The sequence below is a fragment of the Bos mutus genome, chromosome 6, assembly GCF_027580195.1.
Source record: "Bos mutus isolate GX-2022 chromosome 6, NWIPB_WYAK_1.1, whole genome shotgun sequence".
Taxonomy (NCBI): Eukaryota; Metazoa; Chordata; class Mammalia; order Artiodactyla; family Bovidae; genus Bos; species Bos mutus.
In genome coordinates, this window is record NC_091622.1 from 83,484,563 (window position 1) to 83,503,644 (window position 19,082).

Genomic DNA, 19,082 nt, shown 5'->3' on the forward strand with positions numbered 1-19,082 from the left:
TCTATATATGAAAGTGAAAATGAAAATATATATATATATATATGAAAGTGAGATATATATATATATCTCCAGAACCTAATGGAGAGAACTCATCACATAAAAGAAGCTGAAACAATTTCTCAAATGTTTGTGGAAATGAAGTCTATATAGTGTAATTCATGAGACATCTTAAGATAAAAATATTTGACTACAAAACTCTTTTATGTATAAGGTTTGTTCATAAGAATTTGGAGAGTAAATAAAACTTGCTAAAATCAATGCAGTGGTCTTAGAGTAAAGTAGTGGTTTCAATTGGTGTCAGTTTTACATGCCACCTCCCATTCCCAGAAGTAATTTGTAATATCTGGAAACATTTTTGGTTGTTATAACTGGAAGGAGGCCAGTGTTTGGCTACTGCTATGTAGTGGGTAGAGGCCAGGAATGCTGCTAAAAATCCTGTAATGCATGGGACTGTCCTTGAAACAAAAGATTTTCTAGCCCAAAATGTTAGTAGTTAAGATTGAAAAACTCTGAATTAGATAAAGGTATTTGTATCAAGAGTGGGAATATTTAAATTTATTGGAAAGGTTAGATGGTCAACTGCTTCATAGAGATGTTATGCATTATATGTGACAAGATGTATCTTGAGATATTCTTTCCTGAGTGTGGAAAGGATTAGAAACACACAAGAGGCACATGTAGACTTTTAAAAGGCCTTCACTAGCCTCTTGAAATCTTTAAGTTTATATATTGCTTCTGATTCTAGATTGTTCTCTTTGATGAGACGCAAACTTCAGGTTGTGAAGGCATCCTCTTCACAAGCATCACTGAGTTGAAGCAGGGCCTTTGTGGTTGTTATTTTTGAATGAGAGAACCCTCATATTGATTCACTGAGTATGACTCCTTTTTCTTTCCCTCTTTCTTTCCACTCCCTTACCATGGACGCTACTGAGGATAAAGCAAATAACACAGAACCTAAAACTACAAGGGTTCCTCCAGATCCTCCCTTCTGTTTGAACAACTCCTAAAGGAAGTTGGCTTTTACTCAACTTCTTTCAGAGGAATGTAAAAACAAAGATGCTCTCTGGGCTACTAGAACCTCCCCTCGGTGACTCTACTTCGCTGTTTCTGCTCTTACTCAGGATTTTAATCTAATTTACATCCATGCACCAATTTTCATTCCAAGATTTTACTTATTCATGATAATTGCTTCTGTTAAGCTTTTGGATGCCACCGCTGCAGTATTACCTTGTTATTGTCTTTGCAAAATCTTACTTGGCACCTTAGAGCTTTTGTTCTGTCAAAAGAAGTCTTATGACAAATTTCAAGGATTTAAGGAATACAATAAAGGCTCTCTGTGTGATAGTTTCAGAAACATCAAATAATCTACCAAGCTCTAACAGCCTCTCTATCATCACTTTTTTACTACACTTAAGTTTTTTTTTTTATTGAAGTATAGTTGATTTGCAATGCTGTGTTAATTTTTGCTATACAGCACAGTGACTCAGTTATACATATATATATATTCTTTTTCCATTATGGTTGATCATATGATATTGAATATAGTTCCCTGTGCTATACAGTAAGATACTGGTGTTTATCCTATTACTGCACTTTAATATGTCACTTTATGTCACATGCCGCTGTATTCTCTTTTCAATCCCGTTTGATTTTTCTTGCTTCTCCCTTCTCCCCTTTTACTTAAAGTAGAGTTAAAATCTCAGACAAACCAAGTCAAATTCGGATATTGATATAGATGGTTGTTTAATGTTCTAGTTGGGGGGATGCACAAATTGCCTGATCTCTTTCTTATCACTGCTTTTATTCCTATGTTGATTACTTCTCTCTACCAACCTGACAGAGTCTTAATTTTGGATTTTGGTCATATCAGTACTGACGTTTTTTATAGGAATAAATGAGCTTAAAATGTCTTATTAGTTGCTAAATGATTGTTTTATCAAAATATATCACAGAGGAAAGCAATCTAATACAGATTTGTGTTAAATATTACCCAGGTTGCTCAGGAATAACCAAGCTGTGACTGAAGGATAGCCACTGGGGTTGGTGTCACCTCGCTCTGGAGGGCAATTCCTCTAATCCAGCTGTTCCAGTCAACCTCAGGTAAGAGGAGTGCTTCTCTCTGACAGTGTGCTCCAGGTTCTAGTAACCTTGGGGATCACATTTCTTAAAGCATCTAGCAGAAGGCCTTGGCCAGCAAGGAGCTGCCTGTGTGTAAGGCAGCTGACTTCTCAGCACACTAATGGGCTTGGCTTCTAGGATCAGAATTCCACAGAGAGCTCTTAGGCCTGAAGTTTTCATTGGCAGAATAGAAAATGCAAATAGCTGACATCTTTTGAGTGCTCACTAGGAGCGTGTACTCTTTTCAAGTCCTTACTTGTACCTCCATTTATCATCACAATACCGTGGAACTGAAGGTCTGAGAAGTTAAGTAACCCGTGTAAATTTATCCAGTTAGTAACTGGCAGACCTGGGGCTCAAAACTAATGTGTAGCTACGTTTAGATTCTGAGTTTTTAATTATCACTGCTTAGATCCCCTCTGCCATTATGGCATGAGATAATGTGTTCCTCATTTTAAGTCCATGGTATCAGTCAATGTAAGACCATCTACAATCACCTTCATACAGTTTTTAAAAGAAGGCTTCCCATTGCCCCTTTGTGCATACCACATTAACTCTCAAGTAAAACTTCTTTTTTTTTTTCCACAGCTAAGAAATTTTTTACTAGAAAATAACTATTAATGAACTTACATGTATGGAGAAAATTTTCTGCCATTGGCATTGCAATATCTAAATGTCAAGGGAGAAGAAAATGGACACAGTTAGATTTATGAACACATTTAAAAAATATTAATATTAACTATTTTGTTTTAGAGAACACATTCTATAGGCATAATAATTTTAGTCAGTCTTGACTATGTAATTTCTATGTTCATAGGTTAGCATAGAGAGTAATAAAATCTTAGTATTTATTATTCTGTTTCTAAAAAGATTCTCAAGTTCCCCATTACAAGTTATTTGAGAAAGAAGTCTGGGTCCTCAAAAATACTAAAATATGTGAAAAATGGTGATTTTTCACCACATCTTGAATACGAATCATTAAATACTAAATGCATTTAACCCCCTTTTTTTTGGGTGCCACTTTGAATGCTCTTGGCCCAATTATCCTGGCCACAGTATGGTTACCAGTTGCATGCAGATTTGGATCTGCTCATCTCAGGAGTAACAGATGACTTTCTCAAGTCAGTACCTAGGACTTTTCAGTTTCTGCTAGAAGGAAACCACTGGACATTCCCAGATGGACAATAAGAGATAGCGGCAGTAACTCTGTTAGAGCCAGGATAGGATGAAAGCTGATGCAAAAATGTTTCCCCTGTTAGTCACAGGGGAAATAAAATTCAAAACATCCAGTGAGATGAAGCCAGGGTTTCTGCTAGTAATGGTCAACTTCTTCTCCCCATTTTACTCTTCCTATCCTTTATTCTTTCTCAGATCAATTACTGCATATAAGTCTCTGTCTCAGGCTCTGCTTTTTGAGAAAGCAGGCTATGACACTAAAACAACTATATAACAGAAAAAATAATGCTTGTAACCAGGAAAGAGTGATATGTTGTTACATTTAATGAATTTTTTGGTGTTACATGCATTTTGCTGTATTTTGCTCATTTAGAAATCAATATATTTTGTATAGTAAGTTTCCATTATTCAGAACAATCAGTTAAGTGTGCCATTCCACTTCTCATTCATTTTGGATAAAAATATATTTTAATAATCATTTCTTACTCATTCCTAGATATCTAGGGAATATTCTAGAGTAAGATTTACTCCAGATAATTTTGCTATGCCTCTCCAATTCCTGCAGAATTGCAAACCTGTTTAATTCATGTGCAAACTGTGTGAGGAGAGGGTGAGTAAATGAATGACAATTATGTCCCAAGTTTCAGATCAGAGAACTGTAAACCTATAAGGCATTTCTTCTTAGGAGTTGCTCTTCAAAAAAAAATCACCAGGTGTTCTATGAGTTAAATAGTATAAGTGCCAATGTAGGTTTATTTTTTATTGTGCTCTTGATTTCTATAAACCCAGAGGGAGTATCCAGTTATATATGCCAATGACAATTACACTCTTATATTAGGTTGCACAACGAATCAGGGAGACAAAAGCATTCTTCACCAGATAGTCAACCTGCCTGAACAAAAAGGCAGGAGCAATTCAGCAGTTAGATGGACTATGAGTAAGTATGAGCCGCACCTACTTAAACAGATGGCATATTTCCATCTAATCCTTTATGACTGCTTTCCAGAAACTAATTTTTACTCAACATTATACTTGTGCAGTTTGATTTTGAGCTTTATGTGATTGGTAAAATATATCAAACTGTATTAATATTTTGGGAAATAATTTTCCAATTCAATTGGAAAAATGTTAATTCCTATATCTTAAGAATTAATTGTTTAGAAATCCTAATTTACTGGCAGACTTTCTTCTTTCTTTGAAGTTTTCTTTATTGATGTATGACTTTCTAAAAAGAAGAAATGTCTTTAAATTAGAACTTACTTTTAATAGCTGTATTATTTTACAGCTTAAAATAACAAGTGTATCTTGGGAAGGTGGAAGACAGGATGATGAATGGGGAAATGACTGAAGTCATCACTGTTTTTGACTGAGTCATTGCTATGGCTGTTTGTGTTTCTATCCTAACCCCGTGAGCCCCTGGCTCACACTTGAGGGCTGGGACTCTTATGGATTTACCTCTGAATCAGGGAGTCAGTGCTGTAACCTAAGATAATCTGTTTACAATGTACCACATAAAGGAAGTGACAAAAACAATGGCATTGCCCTTGCTAAGGAGGAGATTCCAGCAAAGAATAATATGAAAAAGCAGTTTTAAAAAGCAGCTTAGCTAATTTTAGCATTGGTCTTCTCCAGTGGGCTGGGAATTAAAGGAGAGACATGGACCCTGTCCTCGATGAACTTGGAGTGCTGTGGAAGAGATGTACAATTAAATAGATAACATTATGTGATAAGTACTATGTTAGATGTGTGCATAGAAAATTGGATACATCTAGCATAGAGGGATGATGGGGAGAATGGGAACAGTTGATACCATTCTTTTGGGGAGGAGTCAAAGAATTAATTTTACTGGAGCAAAATAGGCATAATTCACTTACTACTGAAAATTAGATTAGGATCTCCTGGAGAAGGGAATGGCTACCCACTCCAGTATTCTTGCCTGGAGAATTCCATGGACAGAGGAGCCCGGTGGGCTACAGTCCATGGATCACAAAGAGTCAGACATGACTGAACAACTAACACTTTTACTTTTTCACTCTCATAAGTGCTCTCTAAATGGACTTTTGGATCTGTAGTGTTGCAAATCCATGACTATTATTTCATATTTGGTGTCTTTTTGAGATTAGGAAGTAAGAAATGCAACTTTGGATGCACTGGTAAGAATGAGGACTCTAAAAGTCTGCTATCCAGTGGATAGTTTATTTCTTAAGAAAGAAGTCTGAAGCATAATAATAATGAAAACTGAGCTATATGGTTCCAATAAGGAAGAATTTTACAGTAGCAGTGGATACATTTATAATATAAATTTTACATATACCATGGGCTTTAACTCCACTGAGGTGAATTTATTGGGCTTTCCTGGTGGCTCAGACAGTGAAGAATCCACCTGCAATGCGGGAGACCTGGGTTTGATCCCTGGGTTGGGAAGATCCCCTGGAGGAGGGCATGGCAACCCACCATTTTTGCCCGGGAGAGAATCCCCATGGACAGAGGAGCCTGTGGGCTGCAGTCCATGGAGTTGCAAAGAGTCATACATGACTGAGTGACTAAGCAGGAATGCAGGTAAAGTTATTACTTTACATGAATCCAATGTTAAATTAATGGATTAACCCTACTTTTCAGATAGTTTTCCTAGGGTTACAGCAGTAAAAATATCAGCTGAATTATCTTACAAATTCCTGATAATTCAGGAGATCAGCTGAATTATCTTACAAAGTGTGTTTTATGAGCTATTTTAAAATATTCATGTAGTAAATTTCTGAAAACCTTTAAACATACAGGGACTTATTGAGCAAGATACTGTTACAAATAAAATTGTTTTCTGACAGAGAAATGATCATCTCCTACCAGGTAAGTTTATTCACAACGTATTCACCAAAAAAGCTACTCTGGAGCATTATATGACTGATCTACATTGACAGGCAAAGGAACAGAGCATGGACCTGGATTGCGGTTGAACAAAATCTGAATCCCCCATTCACTCACTGCAGGTTTTGAATAGTCATTTGGCTGCATATTTAGCCTCAATAAATCCTTTTCTTTATGTTTCTAATAGACTGAAAATTATCTCTGTGGTTTGATATTATATATCATTTGTAATACTATCAAAGTGATGTAGATTAGTTATTCACAGTACAGATCTTTAATATGTTTGGCATTCTGACTCTGAAGATAAAATTTTAAAATATTTTATTTATATTTAAATACTTATTAAAAAATCAATTAAATAACCAGATGTATACACAGGCGGTAGCTTGAAAGGTAGAACTATTCACTGAAGGAAATATGAAAGATAAGAAGCATCTATTTTTATTTGGATATTACAAATGCTTCTCCAATGACTTTGTTGGCTTTGTTTTGGAAGCAGTATAAAAGATTGCCATAATGAAGAGAGGACAGTACATGTACTGAGAAGTATCTTTAGACAATTGTGTTGATATAGGGCTCAGTTGATAATGTTGGACAGGAAGCTAATATTTAAGATTAGCATTTTCAGTTTGGAGAGTTTCTAGTCTGGCTATCCCACATACCTAGACACTTTGTGGAGTTTGCATTTTGATGCTACAGCTCTCATGTTGCATCCCACAGAGAATGACTTTGTGGATTTCTTTCATTTCATGCCCATTTATTTCTTTAAGACTCATCTTGAGATGTAGCTTCTCCATGAAGCCTTCCTTCTTATCTCCCTCTTCTCAAATAATTCCTTAGCTTCATATTGCCTTGCCAATTTGGATATAGTAGTTTTTGATTCAAAATAATCATCATCTGGTAGTATTCACTTGTTCATTCTGAACAAACTAAATTTTTTCTCTGAAACTTATTTCAAGTTTCTTGTTTTAAATATATCTTTCCTAAAGTAAAAATTCTTCTGAGAACTGTATATATTAAAAAAAAACACAGAGAAATAATATTCAGGCAGTGATTAATAGATTCAGTTACAACTATGACAGAATTTATAGACTTATTTTATGAATTACTTATGAGTAAATCCATGACAATTACATGGTTTTTGAAGTTGAACAAATGAGCTGTCATTATAGACAAACCACAACTATTTTTTTCTTAACTCAGAACATGTAGGATTCATGTGTTTCTTTGGAAATTCTACATAGGAGACAAAAAATGCAGAGAGTATAAAGATATGCTATTTTAAAAGAATAGAAAAATTGGTTTGGGAGAAATTTCTGAAATTTTTAAGTTTCTTTGTGGCCTGAATTGACAGACTTGAGAAAGATTTTTCTTTTTTTAAAAAAGAGCTTTTAATATTTTTAATGCCTTGTCTTGTCCTTATTGATTTTATCTCACATTATGAGCTTTAATAAAGGCTCTTCAAAATGTACAGAGCTTTAATAAAAGGCTCTGCATATTTTATCAGAAACAGAAATCAATTGAAGGAGAATAAAACATTAAAACTGGCATTTAGTATATGGTACTTTCAGCTATTTAATGTAGGAATTAAAGAATCATATGCAACTTATCAGTAATAAAAAAGAAAAAAATCAAACTGGCTTTGCACATAATTTTAGTACCTTCACAATCTTATATAAAGTGTTTATGAATGTCAAAAGGTTTCAGGCTTCTGGAACGGAAGATAAAATATTATTATGTTTTAGTAGGAGTAATCCATTATGCTAGTTTGAAAAGATGTCCAAAATTTTCAAAGACATTTTAAAAATGTCTTTTTTTATCAAGACTTTTTATGAATGTTTTTTCATAAAAGACTTTTTATTCATAAGACTTTTTATGTCTTTTTATGAAACAAAACTCATACTATGACTCATTTAAATAATATTTGTTATGCAGCAACTCAGAGATCTAGGAACATGAGAGATAGGAACCAAACTCATCAGTGCAATTAAAAAATGATCATTTTGTTATAATAGTGCATTCAGATGTAGTGCAATAAACCCCGCTTATGTACTCTGGTACCCAATTTCTACCAAAGGTAATATCTTGCAAAGATGATGTAAAGGTTAAAATCTTCAAAACTATACTACAATATCATAGCCAGGATATTGACATTGATGGTGCTAAATTACAGAGCATTTCCATCACCACAAGAATTTGTCACATTGCTCTTTTATAGCCACACCTGTTTTCTCCCACTCTATTGCCTTCTTCAGTTCAGTTCAGTTCAGTCGCTCAGTCGTGTCCGACTCTTTGTGACTCCATGAATTGCAGCACGCCAGGCCTCCCTGTCCATCACCAACTCCCAGAGTTCACCCAGACTCACGCCCATCGAGTCAGTGATGCCATCCAGCCATCTCATCCTCTGTTGTCCCCTTCTCCTCCTGCCCCCAATCCCTCCCAGCATCAGAGTCTTTTCCAATGAGTCAACTCTTCGCATGAGGTGGCCAAAGTACTGGAGTTTCAGCTTTAGCCTCATTCCTTCTAAAGAAATCCCAGGGCTGATCTCCTTCAGAATGGACTGGTTGGATCTCCTTGCAGTCCAAGGGACTCTCAAGAGTCTTCTCCAACAGCACATTTGGCGCATCAATTAAAGGCATCAATTCTTCGGCGCTCAGCCTTCTTCACAGTCCAACTCTCACATTCATACATGACCATTGGAAAAGCCATAGCCTTGACTAGACGGACCTTTGTTGGCAAAGTAATGTCTCTGCTTTTGAATATGCTATCTAGGTTGGTCATAACTTTCCTTCCAAGGAGTAAGCGTCTTAATTTCATGGCTGCAGTCACCATTTGCAGTGATTTTGGAGCCCAAAAAAATAAAGTCTGACACTGTTTCCCCATCTATTTCCCATGAAGTGGTGGGACCGGATGCCATGATCTTCGTTTTCTGAATGTTGAGCTTTAAGCCAACTTTTTCACTCTCTACTTTCACTTTCATCAAGAGGCTTTTTAGTTCCTCTTCACTTTCTTCCATAAGGTGGTGTCATCTGCATATCTGAGGTTATTGATATTTCTCCTGGCAATCTTGATTCCAGCTTGTGTTTCTTCCAGCCCAGCGTTTCTCATGATGTACTCTGCATAGAAGTTAAATAAACAGGGTGACAATATACAGCCTTGACGAACTCTTTTTCCTATTTGGAACCAGTCTGTTGTTCCATGCCCAGTTCTAACTGTTGCTTTCTGACTTGCATACAAATTTCTCAAGAGGCAGATCAGGTGGTCTGGTATTCCCATCTCTTTCAGAATTTTCCACAGTTTATTGTGATCCACACAGTCAAAGGCTTTGGCATAGTCAATAAAGCAGAAATAGATGTTTTTCTGGAGCTCTCTTGCTTTTTCCATGATTCTTAGTCCCTGGCAAACACTAATTTGTTTCCCTTTCTGTAATTTTGTCACTTCAAGAATGTCATATATTCATATAAATAGACACATACAAGATGTAACTTTTTGGACTGGCTTCTTTAAGTATTCAATTTCTTTTTTTTTGTTGAGAGGTATTCCATGTCATGATGTACCTGAGTTTATTTAACCATCACTTGTTGAAGGTTACCTAGGTTGTTTCAGCTTTTGACTATTAGGAATAAAGCTATAAACATTCATGCATAAATTTTTGTTTGAACACAACTCACTATTTGTCTGAGATAATGACAAGGAGTGCCACTGCTGGGTTATATGGTAGTTGCATGCTTGCTTCTTTTGAGAAATTACCAAAGAGTTTTCCAGAGTGGATGTACCATTGTACATTCCCACAGGCATCTTATGAGTGATTCAGCTTCTCCTCATTCTTGCTAGAATTTGTTAGCCATCTCTTAAGTGTGTAGCAATATCTCATTGCAGTTTTAAGTTGTATTTCCTTAATTGCTAATGATATTGAGCATGTGCTTATTTGCCATCTATATATTCCTTTTGGTCAAATGTATCTTCACGTTTTTTCTCCATTTTCTGAATGGATTGTTTGTTTTCTCACTGAGTCTTGATAGTTCTTTTTATATTCTAGACTCTAGTCATTTGATGTGTAGGTGCAAATATTTTTTCCAAGTGTGTAGTTTGTCTTTTCCTCCTCTTAACAGGAGAAGGCACCCCACTCTAGTATTCTTCCCGGGAAAATCCCATGGACAGAGGAGCCTGGTAGGCTGCAGTCCTTGGGGTCACTAAGAGTTGGACACGACTGAGCAACTTCCCTTTCATGCACTGGAGAAGGAAATGGCAATCCACTCCAGTGTTCTTGCCTGCAGAATTCCAGGGACGGGGGAGCCTGGTAGGCTGGCATCTATGGGGTCGCACAGAGTCGGACATGACTGAAGTGACTTAGCAGCAGCAGCAGCAGCAACAGCAAGTTATATTACACAGAGAAAAATTTGAACATTGATGAAGTCCAATTCATTATTTTTTCTTCTTATGAAACATGCTTTCGGTGTCAAGTCTAAAGAACTCTACCTAGCCCTAGATGCCAAAGATTTCCTCCCATATTTTTTCCTAAAATTATGATCTTGTATATCAATTTGGAGACAATTGCCATCTAACTGAGTCTTTTAATATGTAAAGATGATTTCTCCTGCATCCTTGGAAGTTTTGGGACCGCCGGCCTCTTCAGTTCCAATTCCAGGATATATAAAACAAACCCGTGAGTCTCACCATGTTGTTGGGCCCTGAGGTCACTAGCCAGTCTGGGCTTTTCTTATATCTGTTTTATTTGTAATACTTAGGGGTCTAAGCTGTATTTAGTGAGAGAAATATGGAAAAGTGTATCCAGTCCATCTTAGAAGGTAACATTATGTATCCCTGATTGAATATTTAGAAACCTTTTTTTCTCCTACCTTTTCATCTGTTTTCGGTGAAGTTATCATCTCACTGATTACTCAGACTTAAAACTTGGACGTTGTATTCTGTTCCTTTTACTGTTGTGTCTCATATCCAGTCTTAGGTTCTGTAAATTCTATAAGTATAATCTCTTTAACATGTTTATTATTTCTAATATTATTTTCACTATTATATTTCAGGTTTTTAATTCTTCACACTTGGACAGTTGCAATTCTTTCCTAACTGATCTCTTTGCTTAAAGACTCTCCCCACTAGTTCATCTTACACAATAGTATCAGATAAAAATTTTAGAAAAGAGACCTTTCATTACAGGTCTTTCATGATTTAATGGATTTTAATGGACCCTTTATAACTACCAAAGCCAAACTCTTTAACCTAAAACGAATCACTTTTAATATATATTATATCATAAGACACTCAAGCTGAGCGTATGGAATTCTGTGGCTTCAAAGGGTTAAGTTCCTGGGAAATGAAAGGCAGCCAGGTCAGACTTGAAAAGAGATAGGAGAGTTGCTCTAGCTATATGCACAGTTGGACTCTTAGGAGTATGTAAGGCAAGTGGGATTTCCAAAAGCCCATAATAAATTTGAGTTTATTTGGGCTTGATGGTAGCTTACAGTGCTCTATGGCAGTCTGTATTAGTCAGAGTTCTCTAGAGAAACATATATATTATGAGGAATTGGCTCACAGGCAATTATGGAGGCTGAGAAATCCCACAATATACCATTTGTTAGCTGGAGACCAAGAGAGTGCTGTCATTCTAGTCAAAGGCCTGAGAAATGCAATGCCAGTCTGAGGGCAGGAGAAAACCAATGCTCCAATTTAATCAGCCATGCAGAGAGAGAGAATTCACTCTTCCTCTATCCTTCTGCTCTGTTTAGGCCCTCAATGGATTGGATTATGCTCACCCATATTGGAGAGGGCAATGAGTCAGTCCACCCATTCAAATGCTAATGTCTTCTGAAAACATCCTCACAGAAGCCAGGAATATGTTTAAACAGATATCTGGGCACGTGGAATGGCACAGTCAAGTTGGCACAAAATTTACCATCATATAAACTCAGATGAATAATACCAGACTTTAGTCAGGACAGTAGTGTCTGGTGTGCAGGTGTTAAAAGCCACGGGTACAAGGATTGTGTGCTCAGTTGTGCCTGACTCTTTGTGATCCCATGGATTATAGCTTGCCAGGTTGCTCTGTTCATGAAACTTTCCAGGCAAGAATACTGGAGTGGGTTGCCATTTCCTTCTCCAGGGGTCTTCCCAACCTAGGGATCAAACCCATGACTTTTGTGTCTCCTGCATTAGCATGTAGATTTTTTTTACTACTGTGTCACCTTGGAAGCCATGAGTACAAGATTCCAGTAATTTTATGGGTAGGTGACAAGAGCTATCATAGCTATTAGGACACCAGTCCAAATGGCTGTTTCTAAGAGAAACTTCAGCTTGAGAATGAAAATGTAGAAACCACAAATTACTAAAATAGAAATTGTTGTACAATACAGAATAGAGAAGCAGATTGGGAATTCAGTCACAAGAAGTATCAAGGAAAAGATATGATACAGATAGCATAGGGCAGAAATTCAGGATTCATCTCAGGTATACTGGATCTAAATTGGCAAGATGAATTTAGAACTTCACTAAAAAAATCTGTGGGGTCTGGTCAGCTAATAGGATGCCTCTTTTGATCTAGAGTGTCAGTCATTCTAGATAATCTAACAGGTAGTTCAGGCAAGTAACTGAGTTGGCTCACTAGAGGCAGTGTTTTAGCATTAATCATTTAAACTTAGTGTTAACTATCAAAAATAACTATTGTAAATTATGTTTTTTCCTTTTTAGAGATTAAAAAATAAGGATGACTCATTTGCAGGATCATTCTTAGTTCATGGATAATTTTGTGGCAGTGTCTCTTGTGGGCCCTATTGATAGTGAGTCTTTTAATGAAATGACTATTAATAAGTTTTAAATTCTTTAAAATATCTGGACAATGTCTAATAGCTGTATCATTCAATAACATATATTTCAAACTTGCATTTGAAAAATAACTTAAATATTGTTTGAAACAAATTCCTGGCTTTATTGAAAGACATTTTGAATTGCCAACAGGAATAGTGCTCCATATCTCTTGGTAAACCTGGAAACATTCTCTGCAATAAAGTCAACAATCAGGAAACAAGGGTATCTGAGAAGTCAAAAGCTATATCAAAAGATATATCAAAAATATCAGCTCACTAAAGCTTATTTAACTAAATAAGGAGGCTCAATACACCTTAATTGAAAGGCTATTTCATTTTTCCAATTTTAATATAGAAATTACTATAAAACATTTTAAAATAATTTTAAATTTTAAAATTTAACATTTTAAGATGAATTTGAAGAAGGTAGGAGAAAGAACAGAGAGAATAAAAGTGACAGCAAGAATTTGACTTGACATTGAAGTATGAAAATGAACAGATATGAGAGCTCAAAACTCCAATATTGGGGTTTATTTGGTGAAAGCATTAATATCTCTTCATTCCCTAAATGCTCTGAGGGCACTACAATATCCACTCTAAATTAGTGGATGTCCATAGTAATGTCAAAGAGGAGGTGGTAGGTTTGAGAAATATTTTTGTAAAAATATAACTTTAAAGAGAACTTTTCTGTTTTGTTAAAAAGATGAAATATAAACTCTTCAGGATCCCAGGGATTGGGGAGCCTGGTGGGCTGCCATCCATGGGGTCTCACAGAGTTGGACACAACTGAAGCGACTTAGCAGCAACAGTAGGAAATTTGCTTATTTAGAAAGACTTATTTCAAAGAACTGTCTCTGGTCAAGGTCTTATACTACTGAGACTATTGCAAGATATACTTTGCAGATAAAACATGTTTGTGGAGCTGAAGATTGGTTCTTGGTTGAGAAAGGACACTGTGGGAGACAACATACTTTGAAAAAATGTCCTCTAGAATTTACTTAAGAATTATTGGATAAAGTTGCTTAAAATGTGTTACAAATGAACATATGCAGCATCTCAGGATCAAGCCACATGAAAACGGTGTGTTCTACTAACATGATTTATATCTAAGCATTAGCCAGTTGCTCACAAATGAGTGCAAGACCAGAGTTTCATTCTTCTTGTAAAACCCTTAATAGTGGGTCAGGATGATCATCCTTGTGTATGAATTTCTATTAGTTCTACATAATTTAGTTTTTACTTTAACCAATTATGATTTAGGATAAGTATTTAAAATATTTTTCATGCTTAATCAGTAGATGGTTAAGTATAGCAGTATGTACAAGGCATTTGTCTGCAGGAAATAATAATTACTTTTTAAAACAAGTTACAGTCATATTCTTAAGTATGCCCATTAAAGTCATGAACATTCAACTTTATAAGGCATTTTATTAAAAACCTCACTTCAGTTTATGAGGCTATTTTTCTGTTTTTACAAAAAATGATTCTGATTTTTCCTTCCAGAGCTTCCAGGAGAGAAACACAATATGGTCATCCTTGCAGCTGTGTACTTGGTACATCTAGCATTACATTTTCTTCTTAGCTCTGAGCTTAATAGTTTATGGAAGTGATAGTCAAGTGCATCATATTGTGAGATCGACTTGCTGGGTGATATATCACTTGCAATGCTTTACTTGTTTTTTCTTTCTTTGCATTAAAATTTTAATTACATGAACATAAGTATCATATGTATGTTCTGTTCTGATTTTTAAGCTGTGAAACAACAAGATCATGTAAGCGTGACCTTATAATTTACAAAGGACATTATAAAAGAAAAATTGTGTTAACTAATTACAACTATTGAGGTTATCATCTCTATTTTTAAAAGAATATAATATTGTTTAAGCATAAAGCATAAGTGAATATAAATTTAGGGGTTTGGGAATGCATAAAGTCTTTTACCACTAAAGCCACCTGAGAGTTTTTTTCAGAAAACTATTCTATCATGGGCAGGGGAAAACAATATGTTGTTCTCTAGGTTTTATGCTCATTGGTCAATTTGAAAATCCTCTGATCTAGTAAGTTTATAACTGATGGAGAAAATGTTGATCTCTCATGGAAGAATACACCATCAATACTGACTGTTAGTACCTAGGACAGTAGTTGCAAGTGTCATTTTCTTGGAATTCATGAGTAAGTGGGAAATTAAATTACATATTATGTTCACAGTTCTTAGTAATTAAGGCATTCTTTACCTCTTAAATCTGGGGATAACAATGTTTGCTAGAACATATATGTGCCAAACTTGCCATCAGTCTTTCTCAATTGGGGTTCTGGAAGGGGATTAAGCTCAAAAATCCCAGGTGGCTTTTGTTTTGATGAAACTTTTATGCACCTAAAATATCATCCAGATGATTCAGAGTTTATGCATATCATTATTCTACATGCACTCTTCTAAGCATAATAATATAGGAACACTGGATATTGTATTCAGCAATTCATTGTAGCTTAGAGCACTGATCAGTGATGTCTTTTTCCTCTGTGTTAGCAGCTTGTATGAAAATGAAACCCACAACCTTGACATACTTATCAGGTACTAGGCAACACAACTAACCAGGCAGCAATAAGGTCAGGTTATTCAATAAGATGCTTTGACAGCAACCTTGGCTACCTAAATAAGCTTTCGTAAATCCCTAAGCCAGAGATCCATTTATGTGGTGACCAGTGAATATTCATAATCTCTTTAAGTAAGAACTGTCTTGAATGTGAGCTTTGTGTTAAGTCACTTCATTGTGATTTTGGAGGCCTAGCCCGGTTGACTTCTGAGTTTGATCCTGCACCTGTGAACATCCAGTCAGTTTCATGAGACATCTAGCTTCTGATAAGAGGTGATGAGAGGAGAGAGAGGGAGTTTCTAGGCAACAGGTGGAGGCTAAGACAGTACCAAAGCACTGTGTGTACTTAAGTGTATTGCACTTACCAGTCACTACTCTTCATAAACTTGTAGGATGCACTGTAATAAATAAAACTACAGAGAAAAGCCATAAACCTAGAAAATGCCTTCAGAAAGTTCATTTTCCTGGGATCCTATTTAATGTTCTTAAAGTCTGGAGGAATACCAGGAATATAATGCTGTTTCTTAACTACATGAGCTCATGTTTTTAGCGGATGAGTTTCCAAAAATATGTCCTTATTGGTGAATTCTCTATAAATTGGAGAACTGCTTTATTTCTCTGTGATTTTTTTTGAGGTCATCAGAGTTTGGATAAGCTATGTGAGAAGGAAGGCTGTACAACAGAGCATCTAATATAACCTGAGGGGAGTCACATTTCAACAACATGATGTCTTTTTATCCAGGAGAAGCATATTCAGGTTTTACTTTTTGATCCTTTTGCTATTCCAGACAAATGAACACTTGGAGTGGATTTTTTTCCACAAACATTTAGTCCTTCCTGTAGGCTGGGGATACTTTTTTTCCCTTGATCATATTTGTTGTAGCAGAGAACTGATAGCCTAGCTTAGATGTGCCAGGCATTGGCTGTACTTTCATCAAGACCAGAGAAACACTGATTATCCTGGGAAGGGAGAATGTGTGTCCCTGTCTTTTAGAAGCCATCTTCCACAATATTGTCACATGACCAAGAACAAGAATTAGAGTATATACAGGAGTGAAACAAATGAAGTCCATTAAAGGCTTATCAAGAAATAAATTTGCTGTTAAGGAGATTTAAACTAAATTTCTGGAATTTGGGAGTCTAGATTCTTGAGACATCCAAAAGAACTTAGGGAGAAATCATGACCCACAGAAGAGTTTGAGTTTAAGATTGTCTTGTTTTGCAAAGAAAACTTGGAATCCAATGTGACTCTTCTTGGGTACTATTAGATACTCTGTCATAGAGCCTTTCTTCTCACATAGCTTATCCAACCTTTGATGATTTCAAAAACAAAACCACGGAGAAATAAAACAGCTCTCCAGCTTATAGAAAATTCACCACCAAGAATATATTTTTGGAAACTCATCTGCTAAAAACATGAGCTCACATAGTAAAGAAACAGCACTATTTGGCACCCTGATATTTGAGTTCACGCAAAGAAAACTTGGGACTTATATTTGGGACCATGATAGCTTTTTTTTTTAAATCTATAATTAAGTAAAGTTTGATTTCAAGAACAAAGGAATGATATTATATTAAAAATTGATTAACACAGACCTTAATTACTTTAACAGTGGTTAAAAGTAATTACCATTATCTATTAAATGATAAAGAGAGCAGTATTGTTTTCAATTGCACAACAAAGCACCACACTCAAGTTAAAAGATGAAAATTATTCTGCCCCATACATAAAAAGACTTACCTGAAAATCTAAATGAAGAAGAATCTATACATAATGACCCAGTTTTGCCATTTAGCTTCTGACGTAAAATGGTTTCGATCTTATCTCGAAATTTTGCAGAAGTATTTGTATAATAAGATTTAAACTTAAGCACGATGTGTATTATCACCTTTCCTTTAGCTCGGCTGCAAAACAGAAAAAGACAAAGAAATTATACTTTATTATGGAGTCTCTATCATTTTTAGTGGAGTCATTCTATCCTTTGGTTGTCAGAGTTCCTGGCAGTTTTCCAGTTCCTTTAAAGGGAGTGAAAATGGCACTTTGTTGGCATGGTGAACAGTAAAGAGAGACTGATTTAGACTCATGGGAATTGACTTTGTATTCTAGATCTACCATTTGCCAGTTCATTGACTATAGCAAGGAGCACTGTACTCCATACTGTTCATCTCTATAACGTGTGCATGATCAGTCGTTCAGTTGTGTCCGACTCTTTGTGACCCCATGGACTGTAGCCTTTTCCAGTCAAGAATACTGGAGTGGGTAGCCGTTTCCTTCTCCATCTCTATAATGGGGATGATAATGCCATTTACTGGGTTATTGTAAACACCACATAAGATAATGTATATGGAGGTGTTTTGAAAAAATCTCAGAATGTTATGGGACAATTATTTACTAACATAAAGGTATCTATGTTTCATAAATGCACTATGGACCTTGTAGGAAGAGCCAATAGCAAATAATGAAATGAAATGTAACAGGTAAAGATGACAGAATCATTTATAGTTTTTTTTTCTTCTTTATTGGTGGAGGCACAATTGCAAGACTGGGTCAAGTTCTCTTACTGTGAATGTGTGCAAAGTTGACTTTTCTTTGGGCAAAGCCAATCACAAATACAGATGGCCTAAGGTCTCTTTCTCACCCCAGCCTTAAAAAAACCCTATGGTGCTTTGTTTCAGGGAAGATAAAACAGTTCTGGCTTCTCTTCTCTGTTGCAAAAGACTTGAACATTGTCTCCCTTGTCTGTTCAGTTTTGTCCAGTGTAATTTGTGCTTTGACAGCCCTGTGATGGGAACAATGTTGGCATGTTTATTGGAGGAATAACAGATCTGTGTGGATGTCAAGTGTTATATGAGGATGAGGGTATGAGATGAAGTCAGAGAGCAGCCAGATCATATCAGGTAAGATGATATATATTTTTGAGATATTAGCTACTCCTGTGTCAGACATTCTGTACCTGGTTCTCTTATCTTATCCGTTCTTTCTTATATTGAAATCATCATCTCGTTTAAATTTGCTCTTTGGCTTTGTGCCTTCCAATGAAAAACAAATCCATTTAACCCTTACCTGATACTCTCCATGAGCTAGAACTCTTGGTTCTGGTTTAATAATTTCCCAGCAGACCTTGAATATATTTTTTACATTTGAAACTGCTAGTGGTTTTGAAGCCCTAGATTTAACCTTTTGATTATATACTATACAAAGACATTCTGTTAAATATAAGATATGAAAGCAAAGGAAATTTTTATTTTTTGTGCATGTCAGGCTGTTTTACATACCTTACTTGGACAACCTGGGATGTGACATACTGTCTTCTCAGTCTGGATCCATGAAATGTTTCATTTATCTGTTAAAAGTAATATGAACAATGACTTATTTTTTAATTTTCATTGTGGAGAACTTCAAATATATGTGAAAGTATAGAAAGAAAAATGAACCTCACGTACCCATCAGTCAGCTTCACCAAATATCAATAAATGACCAAATCAGTTTAATTTTACTACTACTCACATC

At 35.8% G+C, this 19,082-nt stretch overlaps 1 protein-coding gene across 1 annotated transcript in view; it reads right to left on the bottom strand.

Annotated features, from left to right (window-relative positions):
- LOC102277099 (transmembrane protease serine 11C) overlaps positions 1–19,082 on the bottom strand; it is a 67,623-nt gene that overhangs the window by 14,029 nt on the left and 34,512 nt on the right. The window contains exons 4-6 of the mRNA XM_005892885.1: positions 18,848–18,915; positions 17,313–17,476; positions 2,749–2,787 (exon numbers count right to left, since the gene is read on the bottom strand). Of these exons, the coding sequence (XP_005892947.1) occupies positions 2,749–2,787; positions 17,313–17,476; positions 18,848–18,915 (271 nt within the window). The remainder of the gene's footprint in view (positions 1–2,748; positions 2,788–17,312; positions 17,477–18,847; positions 18,916–19,082) is intronic.